The 19,830-nt window shown below is 43.5% G+C and overlaps 1 protein-coding gene across 2 annotated transcripts in view; it reads left to right on the top strand.

Annotated features, from left to right (window-relative positions):
* The first annotated feature begins 96 nt into the window (after positions 1–96).
* GOLM2 (golgi membrane protein 2) overlaps positions 97–19,830 on the top strand; it is a 23,038-nt gene continuing 3,304 nt past the window's right edge. The window contains exons 1-9 of one of the 2 annotated variants that reach the window (XM_080551600.1): positions 118–640; positions 6,815–6,869; positions 7,869–7,971; positions 8,934–9,024; positions 10,156–10,300; positions 11,164–11,244; positions 11,605–11,703; positions 13,115–13,288; positions 16,965–17,132. In XM_080551600.1, the coding sequence (XP_080407726.1) occupies positions 314–640; positions 6,815–6,869; positions 7,869–7,971; positions 8,934–9,024; positions 10,156–10,300; positions 11,164–11,244; positions 11,605–11,703; positions 13,115–13,288; positions 16,965–17,132 (1,243 nt within the window). In that variant the 5' untranslated portion in view covers positions 118–313. Of the gene's footprint in view, positions 641–6,814; positions 6,870–7,868; positions 7,972–8,933; positions 9,025–10,155; positions 10,301–11,163; positions 11,245–11,604; positions 11,704–13,114; positions 13,289–16,964; positions 17,133–19,830 lie in introns of both variants that reach the window. The other variant, XM_080551601.1, reaches the window with a different exon arrangement.

Raw genomic sequence — 19,830 nt, 5'->3', positions numbered from 1 at the left:
CGCACGCGCGCCGCCCCCTTCCCGCCCGAGCAGGCGGCGGCGCTGTCGCGACAGCTCTGGCGTCTCGCGAGAGGGGCGGGCGGCGGAAGCGGCGGGGCCGCGGGCGGCCGGCGGGGGGGGGCGGAGGGGAGGGGTGGGCGGCACGCCGCCAGCGCGGCTCCGCGGCCTGGCCCGGCCCCGTCCCCGTCAGCGTCCCGGCCCCGGCCCGCGCCTGGGAGCCCCGGCAGCGGGGGCAGAGCGGCCCCGGCCCCGGCCCCGGTTCCCCTCAGGCGGAGGCGGCGAGCGGTGACGCCCCCGCCCCGCGGCCTCCCCCATGGTGGGCTTCGGGGCCAACCGCAGGGGCGGCCGGCTGCCCTCCTTCGTCTTCGTGGCGCTGCTGGCCGTCATCGCCGTCCTCGCCTTCAACTGCTGGAGCGCCTCGTCCCGCCAGGCGCTGCTGCAGGAGGAGCTGGCCGAGCTGCAGAGCCAGGCCCAGCGCACCGAGGTGGCCCGCGGGCGGCTGGAGAGGCGGAACTCGGACCTGCTGGGCAAGGTGGACTCGCACAGGAAGCAGCTGGAGCAGAAGGAGGCCGACTACAGCCACCTCAGCAGCCAGCTGCAGGCCCGCGACGGGCAGGTGAAGCAGTGCGAGGACAGCAAGGTACGGCCGGGGGCGGGCCGGGGGCCGGGGGCCAGGCGGGGCTGCTGCCGGCCCGGGTCTGTTCCAGGAGCGGAGCCGGAATTAGCGGGGGCCGCGGGCGCGTTGGCGCTGAGAGCTCCCCAAGCTCCCTTTTCCAGACGTCTCTCGTTAATTTCTGTGTTAATTTCCTCCTCAGTTTCTTCAGTCTTTGGTGATCGGTCAGGGAGCTGTGCACAGCCTTAAAGCCAGAGCCACAGCTCGCTCGTCTGCGAGGGTGCTGGACCGGGTGTGCTGTGGACCGGGTGTCTGTCTGTCCGGGTGTCTGTCTGTCCGGGTGTCTGTCTGTCCGGGTGTCTGTCCGGGTGCAGCACCTGCAGCTTGTCGCTGCACCTCAGAACATCTCGCCTGCCAGGCGCTGGGTCTGATGCAGCCAGCGTGTACTTGGGGAAAAAAATCGTGCTGCTGTCATAACGTGTCACTTCTCTTAGCCACGCCACGCCAACAGGAAATTCAGCTTGCCCTTTTATGTGGACGTGGCCTGGGAATTCCTTTCCTTACGGAAAGGAGAATGAGTGAGTGCATCAACTTTCCCTGGCCTGCTCTCATAACAAATGCCGTGAGTTAAGAGGAGTTAAGCCTGCGGTAGACAGCAGACAAGTTCTCTTTTACTCAGCCGTGTGCATGGCAGCGTGTGCTTCATTTGCATACGGTTCATAATTCTACTGTCTGATTGAATGCTTTATCACATTCGGATTTATGGAAATACCACCCTGTCAGGCTTATCGCTGGCTGAGTTTGTTTTTCTGGCCATTTAATATCGTACTTTTAATGAGCAGGGTAAGAAAATACATTTCTTTGTCACAGAAAGTAAATACTTACACGTCTTAATCTAATTATCGGGAAGTAAGTTGGGAGAACTACCAACTCTTTCAAATTGTTTTAGTTTGTATCAAAGTTATGTTTTTTTTCCTACTAGCCGTTCACACTAAGCCATTGTGTGTTCAACAAACGTGATTTCTTTTTAATTTATTTTTTTCTGATTGGATTCCTGAGAGATTGGGATAAAAACCCTGATGAGGTATGTAATGGTAGATAGCAGTGCTCTCCATCGGAAATAAATACAAATTAAATGCATTGTGACGCCATAAAATCTACTTTAATCTATGAATAACTATTTTACACAGGCATGAAAGTATTAGTCTGTGACAAGTAAAAGAAGCTGAACTGTTGTGCTGGAATTAAAGCGGTTAGGTTGGTAACAAAGATGATTACCCTTGTAAAAGACAGAGAGCTGGTTATATTCTTCTAAACTGATGTGTTCTGTGTTTGTTTTTGATTGAGCATTAATATACAAATAGCGAGGGCAGGTAGGTTTACTTGTTCATTGTCCTCTTCAATAAAAGCAAGCATCCACAAGTGGTAGTGGGTTGAAAACACCGGGGGCGTCCATCACAGCACCTAATTACGTGCTGGAACTCCCTTCCTTGGGCTCTCGTGGATACTAAAATGGTAAGAATCCATGGCTAGCACTTCGCTGCAGGACACCAGGAGGCAAAATGCCAGTGAAGGTCAGGGTGCCTCATGAGAATCACTGGAAGCCCTCTGATGCGGCGTGCAACTGGAGGTGCTGCTGAGCTGTGTGTGCGCTGACCGCTTTGTTGTTCTCTGTGAACCTGGCTGCCCTGTGAATGCTTTCGGGCTGGCGTCTTGCAGGGCAGAGCAGGAGGGCAGCAAAAGAGATGAGACTAATGAACCTCACAGTTATTTTTTATTGTTAATATCATGTATATTGCGATACATGACCTGTATCTTCTTTCTTTGTTCCAGAAGCTGCTATTTTAGATCATACGAGCTAGTAGCCTTTGAATATCATAATTTCTTTGCTTGTGCTCAAAATGGTCAATGTGCCTTAATAGGTGAGAATAGCAGTATGGTGGTTTTTTTTTTTTTTTTTGGTAACCAGTCACTGACCATTTCTCTTTTCCTCCTCTTTGAACTACTATCATGTTCTCAGTGGCTTATATCCTAATTTAAAGCCAATCAACTAACCAAAACGATGAAAAACCTTTAAGTGACTCTAGTTCAGAGAGTGAAACAGTCAAGAGATCTGTTACCGAAAAAAAGTGCAGAGTATGTATAAAGCACCTGCCCAAAAGACTTGACTGAGAACTTTTTTTTTCTTGGAATAGAATTTGGCAAAGATGTTCTTTGAACAAGCTATTCCAGTGATCCCAGCCCATTTGTGGAATATGGGCGCTATAATAAAGCACCAACACTGGTAACTCCTGGGCTGTCAGGAGATCACAACAGATCTACGTTTGTTTCATAGCAAACTCATTTGAAAGATGCCGATCTTGTGCCTGTCACAGCGTCAGTTCTGCTTTGTGCTCCTTCATCTTTGTAAGAGGTTCTTTGGTGGTCACGCAAATCAACCGTGCATTTTCCAGTGCTGAGGCAACCTGAATTTCTTCCGTCAGCTTCCTCCTAGGTCAGTGATATCTACAGCCAAGCCCAAACCCTTGCCTCTCTCCTCCCTCCCTCTGCACACATAACAAGCCAGCCACACTGCACCAGAATGTAGATCTGTCATAAGAACAAAAAGCAAAGATAAAGTGGCCTCGTGTCTTGTTTTTTAAAAAATAAAATAAAACCACACCCCCACAAACCCGGCTCACACTCAGAGTTTGAACCGTGGTAAGGCAGCACCTGCTGCTCGCACGGTGTGGAAGCTGAGAGGCAAAGGAGGAAACTACTAAATGTCTCTTGAGGCTGCCATGAAGATGACCCCTAGAAATGCAGCTGAACGTTTTATTTCGTCGCACTGGAAGCTGGAGAGCAAATGACTGTAAATCTAGCTTGAGCCGTTCTTTACCCAGTGTATTTAGGCCTTCCAGAGCTACTGCCTTGCAAATCTCACAAAGGTATTGTAGAACACCTGGAGAGGTGCCTCTTGCAAAGAGAGGTCTTCTGAAGGAAGAAACAATAAATGGGGTATCTTTAACTAGAATTTGGAAAAGAGCCTTTCTGGGAATGGGAACTACGTACATGAAAATGTAAGCTTTCCTCCTCGCCAAAGAAGAGATGGTAAAGAAAAGGAGCTGCGACAGAACGTGGCAGTGATCAGAAGCTCGGATTTTGTACAGCGGTTGGTAACATCCACGGTGGAAGCGGCAACTATAAATCACCCTCTTTCTACTAACGAGACCTGGCTTCTTGGGAATTCTCTTTTCCTGTCACGCTGTGCTCGTCTTGGTGAGCTCGTGGTGGTCGCTGGGCCCTGGCACAAAGCGGAGAGAACTCCTCTTGGGGAGGCAGGCGGCTGCAGTGGCTCACAGCGTTTGGGAGTCCTGAGCCTTTCATGCTTGTTTGCAGCACACCGTGAGGATGCATTTTTCATAGCTTTACACAGCCCTTTGCCGTCAGCTCAATAAAATGATTGAATGGCAGGAATTTGTGGTGGAGAGCTTCCAGATGGCAGCCATCCAGCGTGTAGGGGTTCGTATCTCTGTATTTGCTATTGCAGCTCCTAGGAGCACGCCTTGTTCGTCCCAAAGCTTTCGCTGGCTGTGCTGGGTGGGTAACACATCCTTGCCCTGTAGCCGATGCCTAGAAGTCCTGCTTCGTGGGATGAAACTGGTGAGTGAAACGTCCTTGGAAGCAGCCGGCTGTGTTCCTTTTTGCCAAAGCCCCTTGGTAGCTCCTCGGTTCGCAAAGGTGTAGCTTCGCAGCGGTGATGCTGAGCACGTCTTTCTACCTTACGTGTTGTTGATCATTAGCGTGACAAATACCGCACCTCCAAGGCCGTGGTAATTGCCTGATGGTGGCACTGGCTGTTCTGAAAAAGGCACTGGGCAGTTACCAGTAGGAAGATCACGGAGCTGTGGAACGCAGCCCCTTGTGCTGTCAGTCTTTCAAAGAGCTGTGGTGTGCTGCTCCAGCGTGTGCTGCAGCCATGCAGCGGGAATGCCCAGGGGCCTGAAGCGAGGCAGAGGGGTATGGACACCTCCTGTGCTGCTTCGGCAGGCGGTTCGGAGGGCTTTTGCCCTAGAGAAAGGAATGACTCATAGGGAAATATGGGTGGATGCGTGCTTATTTCATTGGGAAGCAGTTGCCACCTGTGTTCAGTCCTGCAATAAATGCGTAGACGTAAGCTCCGGTGTGTCTATAACTTTCTTTTCTTTCGTTGTCTTTCTTTATATGAAGAGACTGTTACAATTTGCACAGCACTGGAAGGGTTGCCTTTGCGTATAATTAGCTCCAGCAATTTCTTGTACACTTCCCAACTGCTTTGGAAAGGATCTGAGAAGCCACAGAGAAATATGGGTGGTACCAGTGGGTCTGGATTCCGGGAGGACACAGATCTGAAAGAACTGGACTTGTGCCACGGTTGTGGAGTGGGTTTTCTGCATGTGTAGGTGGGACAGATCCCATGAATCATAAAAAGCTGCTTCTGTTTCTGTCCCTCTGATTAGGGACATTTGCTGTCAGCTGAGCTGTTTTGGCTGTAAATCCTGTCACTTTTCTCTGAAACTCAAAATCATCAAAATGAAGGATTGTGTGATAGAACTGATGCTATCTATCTACAAATCAAACTCCTGTTAACAGAGACAGTTCCCCCTTTACAGGTCAGATGTCGCTGCCCCCTGTTCAGTTTCGGGGGAGCAGCCCCGTTATGCCACACGTTCCCCACCCATCGCTCCGTGCCTTCGTGCAGGATGTCCTGCAGAAAAACCCCATTTCAGCAGGTTCCGCATGGCTGTAGCTCCTGAAGTTGTAACCGCCTGCCTGAACCGGACGGGAGGGAAGGAACGGGGCAATCAGAGCTGGAGAGAAGGAGTGGGGCAATCAGAGCTGGAGTGCCTCTCGTATGTAGAGAACAAAAAAAAAAAAGGCAAACAGTCACTGACACGGTGTTAAAGAAACAAAAGGTTTGAAAAAAGGGAAGCCGGAGGTGGGTGGAGGAAGCCCTAAGAAAGGAAGGGCATTCGTCTTTGTTTGCTTTGACAGGAAAGGCAGGTAACCAACAGGAAAGGCAGGTAACCGACACAGGAAAGGCAGGTAACCGGCAGGAAAGGCAGGTAACCGACACAGGAAAGGCAGGTAACCGGCAGGAAAGGCAGGTAACCGACACGGCACCGAGCTTCAGAGCCCGTGCGGGAGCAGCCTGTGTGCGCATCCCCTCCAGGGCTGCGTGCTTACACCCTGCTTTGGAGTAGGAAAGGGAGCTTCTCAAGAGCAAAGACAACTGGATTTGAGATGGCACCAAAGCTGTGTGTGAAAATACTAATGGCCAAGCTTTCTGTTGTATTTTTTTGCTTGTTTGCTTTGCCTTTTTTTAGTTAACTGCATGCAGTCTTTGCTACTCCAAGAGGTAATCCTGGCCTTGTAACCCAGGAACGACAGCCCTGTTTCAGCACCCTTTTAGAGTTACCCTTTACCTCAATCATGAAACTACAAGAGAAATGATGACAGAGTCAGTGTTGCCTGATGGTGGTCATAGATTTTATTTTTTCACCCTTTCTCAGTACGCTCTCTGTATCTGCGTTTTTCCTCTTAATCTCTGTTATTTTTGTCTTTGTGTAAGAGCAAGAGGAAACATCTTGATGACTTTGTGTACGTGCATTTCTTACTTACTGAACTGCTATTTTTTTCCTTACTAAGAATACCAAATTAAAAGCTGTTGTGGAAGTCCACTGGTGTCAGATTCTCTCTTAAAAGAATAATTTGTGTTACAAATTTTATCTAGCATCACATTAAATATTTACTTTAAGTATACATTAGGTGAAACATTGTTTTTGCTTATGATGCTGCTTGTCTATTTTTATATACTTTTTCTATACTTAGGCTTTGACGTTGGAAATTCGCTGGCCCCTTTGCAGTATCAGAATTCAGTGTGTTAATTTTAGCCCTGGCAAAATCTGCTTTTTTAAATAGAAATATGTTTGGAAATAAATTGATCCAAATCCTTTCTAGCAAAGCCTAAATATATCGTTTAAGTTGATGTTATCACTTACAGATAACTAAATATACATTATTTATGTTTGCAAGAACTTTTTATATGTCATTCCAATGATTCTTTACACATCTTCACAATGAAAAAAGAATGAGTTCAATTGTACCTCAGTCTTTACAGTCTAAACCCTCTCTACCTTGCCAAAGATTGCCTGTATTTATATAACTGTTTCTTCCTTTCAGATGAAGCTGCAGAACAATATATCATATCAAATGGCAGACATACATCGTTTAAAGGGTAAGGAATTTAAGGCCAAACTGTCTTTGCGGACTGTGAAGCTGCACGTTTTGTAATTGTTGAGGTACTGCAGAATGCAGCTTAAATGGAAGATTGAATGATGCTTGGAAGATTGCATAATCTGAAATTTCATGATGCTCATTGGTTTTCTAGTCTTGGATATAAGCGTAGGGTTGGCCCTCGTAGGCTTTGCTCCACTGCCTGCAGAAAGATGGGGTGTCCTGGCGCTGCTTGCTCCCAAGACGCTACAGTCGCTTTCGTGACCAGCTGCACGGTGCAGTATAGTTGGATCAGCAATGCTGTGATACTGATGCTGGGTTAGAAGAGGGCCAGAAGGCATCTTTTTAGGCTGTTATTACGGACATCGTAATCACGTCTGTGTATCTTACTGTGTTGGTTTTGGAGAAACGTAGAACAGCTACTGCCAAACTTTGTACGTGCCTGCAGACAACATAGTTGACGCTTCTGCCTGTAGCTTTAGAGTTGCAGCTTAAAATAGTAGGGAGTTTAAACAATTATTTGTATCCTTAAAAGCAGGGGGAAGAACCTTTAGAACAGTTCCTTGTGAAGGCAGGAAATGTACAATTTCCATGGATGGTGTGAAAGTACCTCTTTTTTATATTTATTGCAGAAAAACGATAACATAATGGAAATTTTGTGTTATTCAGAATAACAGATTTTTTTCAGAAAATTGGGGAGATTTTCAACAGATAGGTGAAATAGCGTTGTGTAAGTTTTCTGAATGAAAAGGTAAAGAACAATTCATTTTTTTTTTAGTTTAAGTCATAGTATCAGAAGAGTTGTTCTGTAATCTGTAGTGACATCTGGCATAAGCAAGTTGGCATTTTTTTCAAATTAGTTTAAGGATCTTTATGTAGAAGGAAAGACAAAACTCGAGCAAGTTTTTAACTTACATAGCAATATTAAAAGTTGTATCTGCCATGGGGCATTTTTTTATTATAGCTGTACATTCATGTTGGTTTTTGTTTTTTGGTCTAGAACAACTTGCGGAGTTACGCCAGGAATTCATTCGTCAGGAAGATCAGCTTCATGAGTACAAGAAGAACAATACTTACCTTACAAGGAGACTGGAATACGATAGGTAAGTCTTCAAGAATTTTAGTAATGGTAGATTTGTGTCTATGTGATACAGGTCCATTAAAAAGCACAAGTTAATCGTATTTCTGTTAATCCTCAGACTTGAGTGTACCCATTCAGTGATGCGACTGACTCAGCTAGTTGTTTGATTTCGAAGTTCTGTTGTTAATGTTGAGATCTTAGTTAACAAATACGTGGAAGAGTTTAATCGACGGTGTTCTGGAAGCCACTAGGGTTGTTAATTGCTGTCTTCCGAAAAGTGTAATTTATTGAACTGAAGTTGAAAGCATTGCGTATAATTGGAATTTCAAGTATGTTAAAGAAGCAAGGAGAAAAATTACTCCTGAAGCCCTAGGGAATGCAGAAGATTAACACGGAAAATGTTTGAAACTTTCGCCAAAAAAAAGTACGTACCTGTTTCTGTGTGTGCTATGCAGAGTATTTGCAGGTTTGTGGGAGATGAGAATTTTGTGAATTGTGTGGATCTCTCTGTGGCTTGTTAGAGAAGTTGGGACATCTAGCTGTGTCATTCAGATCTTGTTATTTGAGTTGGTAGCAGTAAGCGATAGTAGTAGTTGTGCATCTTCTGTGTTGACAGCCATGGAAGATGTATTGCTTTCCAAGTGGAATAAATATGTCCTGATGACAGATTAAATGTGAAGCTTGAATTTTCGGTTGCTTTCCAGGTTTCGGAGGAAATGTCTTCAAGGCATGTTTGTTATCTTGCTGTTTTTCTGCTTTGTCCCTATTTTTTTCCAGTTCTGTTTTTTTTTTTTTTTTTTTTTCCTGTATTCAGTCCATTTCCATTCCACAGCGAAGGTTTTTGGACAGACTATTCTAGTTATATCTCAGGTTTAGGTTTTTGTTCCACTTCATTTTTCCCCCTATTTTATATATGGGAGAGCAAATATAACAAATATAATATGAAACAAATGAAATATGACTGATAACGTGTTTCTAATTAAGTCTCCAGTGTGGGCAGCAGATCAAGGAAATGAGACTGCAACATGAAGAAAACATAAAGAAATTAATGGACCAAATTGTACGGGAACAAAAGGTAATGCACGATTACGTTTCTTTGAATTAGAAGAGCCCAAAGTCTGCTGGTTACTAACTCAGTAGTTCAGATATGTTGGAGGGCTTGCGCCTTTCTCCTCTTTTGGTTAAACACTGTACTGAGCAGCCCTAGGTGGATATCAGTGTAAGGCCATCTGCATGTTTTGCTGTCATTGAACTGAGCCTTGAAGACGAGGCTTGCTACAGCCTTCTTGCATGACACCATCACTCAGGATTTTAGTTTCTTCTCTGTAAAATGGATATTACTTTAGCTCTGCAGGGTAGGATCTGTGTTCTTGTACAGGTTATTGCAAAGGGGAGCTTGAGCTCTGAGGCGTCTAGTGCTAATGTGGTGCAAATATCAATAGTGTTTAAATGGTGTCAAGTGTGTAATTATATGGTGCAAGCTGTCAGTAGAATATTAGTCTCTTTCCTACAAACAGATGAAATGATCTATTTTTCTGAAGACTTCTGTTCCTTGTTTAGTCTCTGTTTACAAGCATTTCAAATAATAAGGCAGACTTCAAGTAGATTTCAGTCAGATCTTCCCTTAAAGCTAGAATTGTCTTTAAGTATGTGACCTTAGGTTTAAGACCGATGATGTCTTTACCAGTCTGTGATGTGTTTAAGAGCTGAGTTGGCCTTCACTCCTTTTACCATAGTTATTTTCTCTGTGTGCCCATATAGTTTTGTTTATTTATAGATTACAAGCGGTAGCTGCCTGCTAGAGGCAGAACGCTAGCAAATGTAGCACCTATGAAAATAACTTTCCAAGGTTCTGTGTCTGTTCTATTGCAATTAAAACTAATGTGTTGCGGAACGGTAAAGGTTTTCTTTCCATTCTTCTGGGATAACTCTGTTACTCACAAATTATGAATGGTTCAGCTGTTGTACATATGCCAGTGTAAATGTTATACAACCATGCAATATTTTACATTTTATGTGTCCAGAATCTCACCTCCTACCCTCCAGACTGAAGTTCATAGGTAGAGGAATTCTGTTGTTTGTTTAGATGATCATCTAATTTATAAATGTGATTTTGCTTGCCCAAAGTAATCTTAAATTTGAGAGTTTGTTTTTGAATTTTCAGGGATATGCTTCATGCTGTTTTCTTATTAATTTGTTCTAACAGGCCGCACAGAAAATTCAAGCCAGTAAAGATACTGAAGTAAATCCCAATAGTGATGACCAGGCAATATCTAAGACTGTTACGGAGACAGAAGATAAAAATGCAGAAAAGAATGAGCAGCCTTCAGATCATGTTGTAAACGGCAAAGGTATTTCCTTTTTTTGTCAGTTCTGATAGATAATGAGCCAAATGTGTTGCGTCCTTTGCTGCCGTACAGAATCATGTGTTTATGTGAAGTAGAGCAATGTGTTACTTGACTCAGGTAACTTGATTTTAGCTCCGTGTCACCGTACTAAGTTAGAGTTTACAGGTATCCAGGGATTGTCATGTCCTTTTTCTGGGTCCTTTTGTGAAAGTAGTTTCTTGCACAGTTTTGTGTTCATTTTCATAGTTTGTTTGGCATCTCCCTTCCTCATGTGGCCAGTTGTGAACTGGGGATTGCCACTCCACTCACTGAAATTTGTCTTGGGGTGAGCTGCTAGGGAAGGGGCTTGCTGCAGAACAGGAATATGCACAGAAAAGGTGGTTCAAGGTGAGGAGCATTGAACTGTGAGAACTCTCCAGCTGGGTAACTGACCAGGAGCAGCGGGAAACCTTTGGTTATGAGCTGTGCAGGAGACCCAGCAAGTAATTACTATAATGGTTTCCTGCTGCTAGTCCATTCCAAGAAGTATATGGGTTCTCCTTGCTTCTACTTCTTGTACCACTGAATCCACACCTTTTTGTATCAGTTCAGTGCCTGTTCCAGCAAGCTTCTTGAAGCAAACTAGAGCAGTGCATCTGTTTCCCATCCTTTTCTGAAGATTGCACTGACATTGGGATCAGTGCTCCAAAGCAGTCTTAAGGGAGTCTGCAAAACAGCGTAAGAAGTCTTGTAGTTGCATTAGCAATGTGGGATGTTTTCTGCGCATGAAAGATTTTTCTTCTGGTCTAGGAGCCTTCCACAAGAGGGAAATTCAGCCTTAAAACTTAAAGGTTAATAAGGCAGAACATCCTATTCTTGTCTTACAGAGAAAATCAAAACAGGAGGAGATGCAGGCATGCCTGAAATAGAAGATAATGACCCTGCTAAGGCTGAAGATACTCCCACAGGTTAGGAGAAATATTCTAATGCTTTCACATTTGGGTTTTTGATGTTATATATTCTGCATAAATACTGTATGTTTCATAGTGAATGCAAAGTTTTAAAATTTGCCTATGATAGTAAAGTTCAAGTGGGGTGTAAAATCTGCTTTTTTTTTTTTTTTTTTTTTAACTGCTTGTTACAGATTTGAATTCTCAAAACTGAGTGCCTCAGAGCTTCTAATAATTTTTCCAGGAAACCTTGTATTTCATATTTTCATCTGTGATTTGAAAACAAAAAAAACAATATATTTACAAGATTGTCAGAGGAAGAGCTGATATTATATTCATGTTTCATGTTAAGGCTTTTGTCAATGTGTTTTGTTCTAGCTTTAAAGAAGCCACTTATTTCAGCTCCTAGAAGTGATGGTCATCAACCTGTTATAAATCTTCCAACTGAACAGCCCCACGCTCCAAATCTGGCACCAGGTAAAATTCTTATTAGCAGATGTGTCAACATTTTGTGGCAAAATTTTCGATTAATATCTGCTGTCATATCATGAACACTAGGTGCACATGGCCAGCCTTTTATTCTTGTTTGATATTGTTACGAAAAGGAAAAACAGCTATTGATGCCCATTGTATACAAGGTTACTACAGACTAGTCTTAGTCTTGGCCTCCTGAGGTGGCTGGTTACATGATCTCTTCTTTCTCTACACACACATGACAATTTTGGAGCATTTTGACCACCTTCAGCCAAATTTGACAGCTAGAAATTTCAAAGGTAAGTGCTTCAAGATTCCTCCACTGGACAGAAGAGAGTAATAGAAATTAGTACGCCCGCTTAGGGTGCTAGTTAGAGTTGCAGCATACCATTAGGAGTTGATTGAAGGTCTGCTTGGAGATTAAACAGTGGTACTACCACTTGCTCAGTGGCCTCCTGTTTCTGTTAACAGCTAACTTTAGGGTGATGTGTGGGAGGTCTAGGATGTGAGAGAACTAGAAGTACTGCAGAGAAAGGGTTTGGAAGAATTGCAGTTAGAAAGGACACAAATCCATAGAAAATATGTTTAAAATTACTGCTTGTGGATCAAGTGACTTTGTTTTAATGTCAAAGAGAACATTAAGTTATGTCTGCTCTGTGCTTCAGGTGGCATGTTCAAATGCTGTCCTGCTAAAAAACAGAACTACAACATATGTGTTGTGTGTTTGTGACATGACTAAACAATTGGAAGTTTTTTTATAAGTTATGCCCATTACTGGTTCTTTTGAAAAGAAGCCAGCAGAAGTATTTCTTAATTTCTTGCTTTCTGTAGTGGATAGATAAGCAGATTAGAATACCGACATCAGTGAGCTCAAGGTTTGTATATGCATTTAATGTTTAATATTCTAAATGCCAAGGCTTTTAAATATTTCTTTTTGTTGTTTTGAGGAAGCTCTCATTTTGAGTTTTATTAATGAGAAAATGTGAATATGGCAAGTGAAATGCTGGTTTTGTTGAATTTAGGAAGTTTATCAAGAGAAAGTTACCATGAATGTCAAGGAGACCAGGGTTTTCTGTATTCCTTGGCTGTGTAGTCCTGTAATTCTGCTTTTTATTTTAACATAACTTTTGTGACCTACTGCCACAACCTTCTGCTCAGATCATAGCTCTTGAAACACTTTATGTTGCTTGCTAGATTTTTGGATATGAAAGCAGAATCAGCAGGAGGAAAAAACAATATATAAGTGCATTATTCAAGGCTTCATCAAACACTTAAATATTTACTGAAAATCAGATCAGAAGCTAACAACTGAATATTGATTATTTATTAAATTGTGATGAATTATCTTTTGCAGTAGCGTTATAACCATCTTTTGGAACCACATAAACACTAAACACATTTCCTTATTTTGTAGGTTTGCATGATGGCAATGATGGAAATGTTGATACTGTGAAAGAGATACCTCCAAATTCTCTTCAGCATTTAAGTTTTGGAGAAAATATGGGAGGTCAGAAAGAACACAAAATTGAAGCTGACCATATAAAACTTCCAAAGAGCAAAGTTGGCGACTTGCAAAAGATGAAGCAAAGTAAGTTGGTCCATGTCATATACTTTGTTTTATTTTCTATCTGTTCTATTACAGCCTGTTTGGAAAATAGGAACCATAAGAGCAGGTGGCCTTCTGGAGAGTAAGCCTGAAAAGAAATGTAACATTAGGGTGTTTTTAAAACAAACAAGGGATGGCATGCCATAATGTGTCATCTTCCATATGTATCCAATCAGTACAAAACCCATGTTTGCTTATAGGAATTTAAAACGTTTTAGGAAACTACTCCACTTCAAATAGATTGTTAATTTAAGAATTTTGGTACGTGCGTGATAGAGTGACTTACATTCACGTGGTTATTTGACTTACCTACGATGTTTTGGACAGTATCGTAAGAATTCAGCCCTTACGCAGGGGGACTTTGACTTTGTAGTATATGTGTATTGGCCAGAAGTTTGTTCTGCATGAGGAAACCTTCCAACACTCTTCTCTTCCATGATGTCTGCCCAAGGAAGAATTCTTCAGGCAGGAGCAAATCATGTGTTTGCTTATTGTGTATTCTGGTAGCAATACTGCTGGGGCTTAATAGGGCGGACAGCAGGTAAGAATCTGCACGGGTCTGTGGTTGTCTTTGTGCTGTTGTTTCTGAGATGCATCTCTGCCTTGCAGCTAACACCATAAGTCTGGGATACTGTTATTCCCTAGAGCATTTAATGTAGCATCTTTCTGTTGTTGTTCCTGTAATAGGAAAATTATTTTCAAACTGTTTTCTTATGATTTCAGCAGAAATACTATACTCCTATAATTTATATGGAGGTGGAGGGGAACATCTAAAAGGCCAGGGTGGAATAGGTGGGGGCTGGATATCAATCTGCTGTTCCTGGAAAAAGTTCATTAGGGCAGACTTGAGTTATTTTAATATCACTCACGGATCTTTCTGGTAAAGTGGGGGTATTCGAATAATTCAGTAAATTAATGTGATTCAGTAAATAATGTACAAAGTTAAAGTGCAATTTGCTCAGTTTTTCTTCCACTATGTGTGTCCTGAGATTTGCAAGGCTGTTTAGTTTATTGAATGAGCTTCTCGAGAAGATCCTGCACTTGTGTGAGTGACCACAGCTGAAAGGATGGACCTTCGTACTTCAGTTGTTGACATTTTTACATGGATTTCTGTCATCCTTAGTAATGGATTAAATGACACGGGGGGAAGGGGGGGCTAGCTTTGAGGCAGGAACAGTGAATGAAATGTCTCTGTTGAAGGCTGTGGATACCCGAGAGTCAGTAATTATCACTGATCAGTATTTTCCCTTTCTCTTTGCAATAACTCTTACTTGCAATAACTTGCATGGTAATGATACAGTGAAGGACAGGATTTCGCTCTGTCACAGAGAGAAATTAACTAGTCCTGGTTTCTAGAAGATTTATTTCCTGATTGATCAACAGTGGCCATTTGGAGAAGTCCACTGGTGCTAAACTCATCCCTCTGGTACAGAGGAGACCAGCTCCAGCACACACATGTCGTTGTGGACAGTTGCGTGGCTGGGGTTTGGCAAAAATGCCAAACCCTTAAAGCAGGAGGCAGGTGCTGTAGTGAAGGAGCAGCCACGTCCTGAAGCTGTGCAGGAACCCGAGCTTGCCAGGGCTGTCCTGTGCGCCGAGGTGCTCGCGCGGGCTCCAGCACAGCAGGCCTGTGTTGGTTTGCTGCATTTCCTGGGATCCTTCCAGTATTTTAGCCTTTCCTTCTATCAGCTTAAACTTAATCAGTACTTTCTTGTCATAGTATTCCTGTATATCTACAGGCTTGTTTTTTCTATAAGCACGTTCAGCTCTTTTCCCATAGCTCATTTTATATTTAACGGGTGAATTGTACAATTCTGCCTGTTTGTATAAGGCAGTGTCCAAAATTACAAGCAATATTAGCAAGGGTTGGTTAGTCCCAGAGATGAAGAGAGAATGAATAGTGTACCACTTCTCACTTATGAACAGATCAAATCTCTTCTTGCTTTTTTTGTGAAAATGACCAAAACTTCTGTTTCTCTACGTTTGAGGTGCATTAGATGTGATTCTTCTGTCTTTCTTCCTCATCCGGATAAGCACTTGGCCTGGCTTCATCTGGGATAGCGTTGGTTTTCTTCCTAGTTGCTGGTACGGTGCCGTGTGCTGGATTTAGGATGAGAGTAGTGCTGATAACACACCTATGGGTTAGTTGCTGCAGAGCAGTGCGCACACAGAGTCGAGGACTTTTCAGCTTCTCGTGCTGCCCTGCCAGCGAGGAGGGAGGCTGGGGGCGCACCAGGAGCTGGGAGGGGACAGAGCCAGGACAGCTGACCCCAGCTGGCCGAAGGGATGTCCCGTACCATAAAAAGCTGTAAAGCTGGGGTAAAAAACAGTAAAGCTGGGGGGGTTGGCTGGGGGTGGCGCTGCTGCTGCTTGGGCTGGGCATCGATCGGTGGGTGGTGAGCAACTGCACTGTGCGTCACTTGCTTCGTGTATTTTAGAATTATTATCCCTTCCTTTTCTGTCTTACTGAACTGTCTTTATCTCAACCCGTGAGTTTTACCTTCTCTTCTGATTCTCTTCCCATACCACATGGGGAAGAGGGCAGTGAGCGAACAGCCGTGCGGTGCTGAGCTGTCTGCCGGGTTAAACCACAGCAGCAGTATGTCATTGTTTCTGCCCTGAATTTTATACACTGCCACAACCAACAGTTATCACTGTTCTAAGACATAAGTTCATTTTCACATCTGTTCATTGTAACCTCAACCTGTGTTTCAATCCTAATGCTGAAATCGTGTTCTTCAACTTCTGTGTTTGTTTCCAGCACGAGTCACTTAACATCTGCCTTGGCAGACTCTTTCCTCAGTTCGTTTCCAGTCTGTCCAGATTGTATCTCACTGTAATCCTATTTTTTTCATTTACACGTAATCCTCCAGACTTGAATCCTCTGTGGTCTTGGTTTAGTGTCGCTTTCTTTAAGCGATGGACAAGCAGACTGAATTGCTGTGGACTTGAGCATATCTCCTTAGTATCCCATTAAACATTGAACTTGATGTTATACCATCAGTCTGTCATTGTTACTTGGGTGGCTATCTGGGCATTTCATAGTTCCAGCTAATTAGAGTTCCAGCATTTTTCTAGTTTATTGCACCGTTGTCTGGACCAGTTCTCAATTCTTTGGTGTGAGACAGAAATACGGGATTCTGGGCACTTCAAAAACTTCTAAAGCTCAACAGGAAACTTGTTCGTTAGGTGGTTAAAAAAAAATAAAATCAGAGATGCAAGGCAGATCTTTGTTAGATTTTTACCCTTGATAGTATGATACACACTCAGTAAAATTATTTTCCGTATACAAAGTCAGAAATATATTGCTCAACATATTGCTCTGTTTTTGTACAGAAAAATTCCAGTCCTCCTCAGGAAAAAGTCTAAGTACAAAACTTTCGCTGTGTGCCCTTCAGCATTTAAAAGACCGAAGCTTATAGCAATGAAGATTTCACAAGACCCAATTCCAAGTGGTCGAGTACATCCTTTTTCCTCAGAGGTGTTCCATAAACAGCGTTGTTTTCCCTCCTGCCCGCACACTCTCCCTTCTACCCCTTTTCCTCCAATCAGAACTACTACAGACAGCCGATAATCCTAACCTGCAGTCTGCTTTCATTTGGAAACTTTCTATTTCTTTCCTCTCTGCTTCTGACTTAATCCTTTGCCTACTTCGCAGGCCGATTCTTTGATGAGAATGAATCCCCTGTTGATCCGCAGCAGGGTTCTAAACTGGCAGATTATAATGGGGATGATGGGAACGTGGGTGAGTATGAGGCAGACAAACAGGCTGAGCTGGCTTACAATGAGGAAGAGGATGGTGATGGTGGAGAAGAAGACGTCCAAGGTGAGCTTGGGCCTTGTCTCCATCCCATTGTAATAAAATCCACGCTGAGTTTTCTTGTTGAATTTGTGTAAAGCCTCACTACTTGCTGATCAACAATTTCTAATATGGAATAAGTAAGCTTTAGGCAATTGTTAAAATTTGGTCTTGCTTTCCATTTGAAAGCAACGTTACAGCAGTTCTCAGAGTACTTCAATCGCTTACTTGAATTGTGTACAGTTCCTGCTAGGAAAATCATTTCTGAAATTTGAAATATCTTGATTTTCTAAACACCAGAATCTGGTGTATAGCTGGTTGGAACGCAGTCTTTGACATTACTAAAGCAATTTTCGAGTAGAGAAGCGTGGCTTTTGGACTATTGCTTATTTTGTCACACCTGCCTTGAGGTGGCACACGACGGAGCCTCAGTTATCAATTCGAAGTGTAATTTTTTATGCATTGTACACAGATTCAACAGACTTCTGGTTTTCCTCGTTAACCAAACCTCAGAACTCATCTGGTGCTAGCCTAACACCTGTATATGCATGTTCACCGCCTCGTTCTGCATGCACTTCAGCGTATCACCTCCATTGCTTGTCTGCCGTGTATGTGCCACGTTGTCTGTCATTCTCCGTGTAGCTGTTTGGTAATGCCTCGCGAAAGGCTTGCATGTCTGCAGGGTGGAAATGTTTAAGCAAACATTTATAGTATTTCTGGTTAAGGAAATAATGCAAAATAAAGGGGGGGGAGGTAACTCTTAAAGTTCTACGTGTCCTCTGATTTTGATCCTTGTAATGCAAGCTTTTTAACTGGTAGTTTCTCAGACATTTTTTTCATTACCCTCTTAGGCATAATTAATGGAAAAAGCTGATAAAAAGCAACTAACTTCTGTGGGCACGCATCTAGCTATGCGGTGTAAGCATTTTTTGGCTAGGCTGGTTGTTTGAAACTCATGAACAAGCAAAAGAAAAGTATGGATCAGAACCCTGGGCAATTAATTAACTTACTGATGAAAATGAAAACTGTGCTCCAGATGATGTGGTCTGTTTTGTTACACTTTTTTCTCAAAGCTGTAGCAGGGGATTTTAGTCACTCTTGATTACTCATGTCTGTTCCTCTGGATGGGTTATTATGAGGTTTTAAATTGCTTGTTAAAGCTAGCTTCCAAATGAACGTACAGAAGTACACATGGCCTCTTGTTGATGATGTGCCATGGAAGTAGGAGACTTGCTGCTAACGATTACAATTTTGTACTGGAAAGGAAAGCGGGGTATGTTGTGCATGTCTGTGTGTCTACGCTGTGCTCTGCGAATCCAAGCAGTCCTGCAGACACTTGTTTTTTTGTTACCGTTTGTTAGTTCAGCTCCCCCTAGCACGCAGCAGGAGATGCCCGGCTGCTCGCCACCTGAGTCCCAACCCGGACTTCAAAACACAACTCTCGAAGTTTTAACCCAGGCCACGCAACCCGACTGCGTCTCAGCGCTGTCCCGTGCCGCCTGCCCCCTCCAGCCTCCGGGCAGCCGCTGCCCTCGTGGCGCTGCTGTTCCTCTCCTGCTGCCTCCCAGCCCAGCGCCGCTTTGCTTATCAGCACGCGCACGCTGCCGCCGCGGCCTTCGCAGGGGAACCGGGGGCTGTAGGTAGCGGGAGCGAATATCGTGCGTGTGGTAAAGTGTCAGCAGGACCCTGAAGGGCACCCTGCGTGCCTCTTACAAATGGGTGGGTCTGATAGAGTATTAAAGGGTAGAAAATTGTTCGAAACCACAGAGGTTGTGGTTATGTAGCTTGCTATGCAAGGGAAGTTTAAAAAAAGAGCTCCAGTTGAAAGTGAATTGAAAACTTTCACGTTTTGATGTTGATGCCTCTCAGCTCACTGCTCTGGCGGCTTCAAATTTGGACTTCTTCTGACCAACCCCTCTTTATATCCGTGTAGATGTAATAGATCTTGTATCTTGTAGTAAAGATTGAAGAGTGGCCTCAGGAAGCCTTTTCCTGAAGAATAGTCTGAGCAGCACACGTTACAACCTCAGACTTAATCCTCCAAAACTTTCTTGTCTTGTTTCCTAATGACTGGTTCCTGTGCAAGTCGAGCAGCATGGCAAGTGGTACTGCCAGGAGCAGAGTTTTAGAAAAAGTCTGCATCAGTCTGTACACTTAATTTGTTTGTAGAGGAGGAGAAGGTGGAATTGTGGGGTTTTGGAGGAAGGGTTGTTGTAATTGGTCAGGGAGGGAAAAAAATGAATTTCTGCCGTAAAAACTATTAGGAAAACATCACATGGTTTTGCATTAGGCTAGAACAAAGCATCTGGCATGTGCAAACAAGGCAGTTTGGTTAAACATGTTTTTCTGTTGCCACTAGAAATGTGTGGGCCTTACATTGAAATTATCAGAGAAAAATACACAAATCTGGGAGGTGTGCTCATGTCAGTATCCAGTCTGGCATCACTTATTTCAGTTCACCTGTTTGAAATGCAAAGTGATACGTAAGTTGTTGGCTTCTACTATAGTAAAAGTGGATTTTTTTTTTTTTTTGGTGGTGGCTGGATGGTGAAAGATGATACAAATCAAGTGATAGCCATGTGCTTTATTAGTAGTTTCTTACCAAACAAAAGCATGTCGTGTAGATTAACAAGACTTCTGCTGGTGGGAGTAGGTTACTATTGGGCACCTACCTCACTTGCAACTGTTGTGAAAGTGTTTTAGAGCTTCAGACAGCTTGTCCTCA

This window comes from Anser brachyrhynchus (genome assembly GCF_964034855.1).
Source record: "Anser brachyrhynchus genome assembly, chromosome: 11".
Lineage (NCBI taxonomy): Eukaryota > Metazoa > Chordata > Aves > Anseriformes > Anatidae > Anser > Anser brachyrhynchus.
Note: the sequence above shows the minus strand (reverse complement) of the source record. Positions and strands in the feature narration are given on the sequence as shown.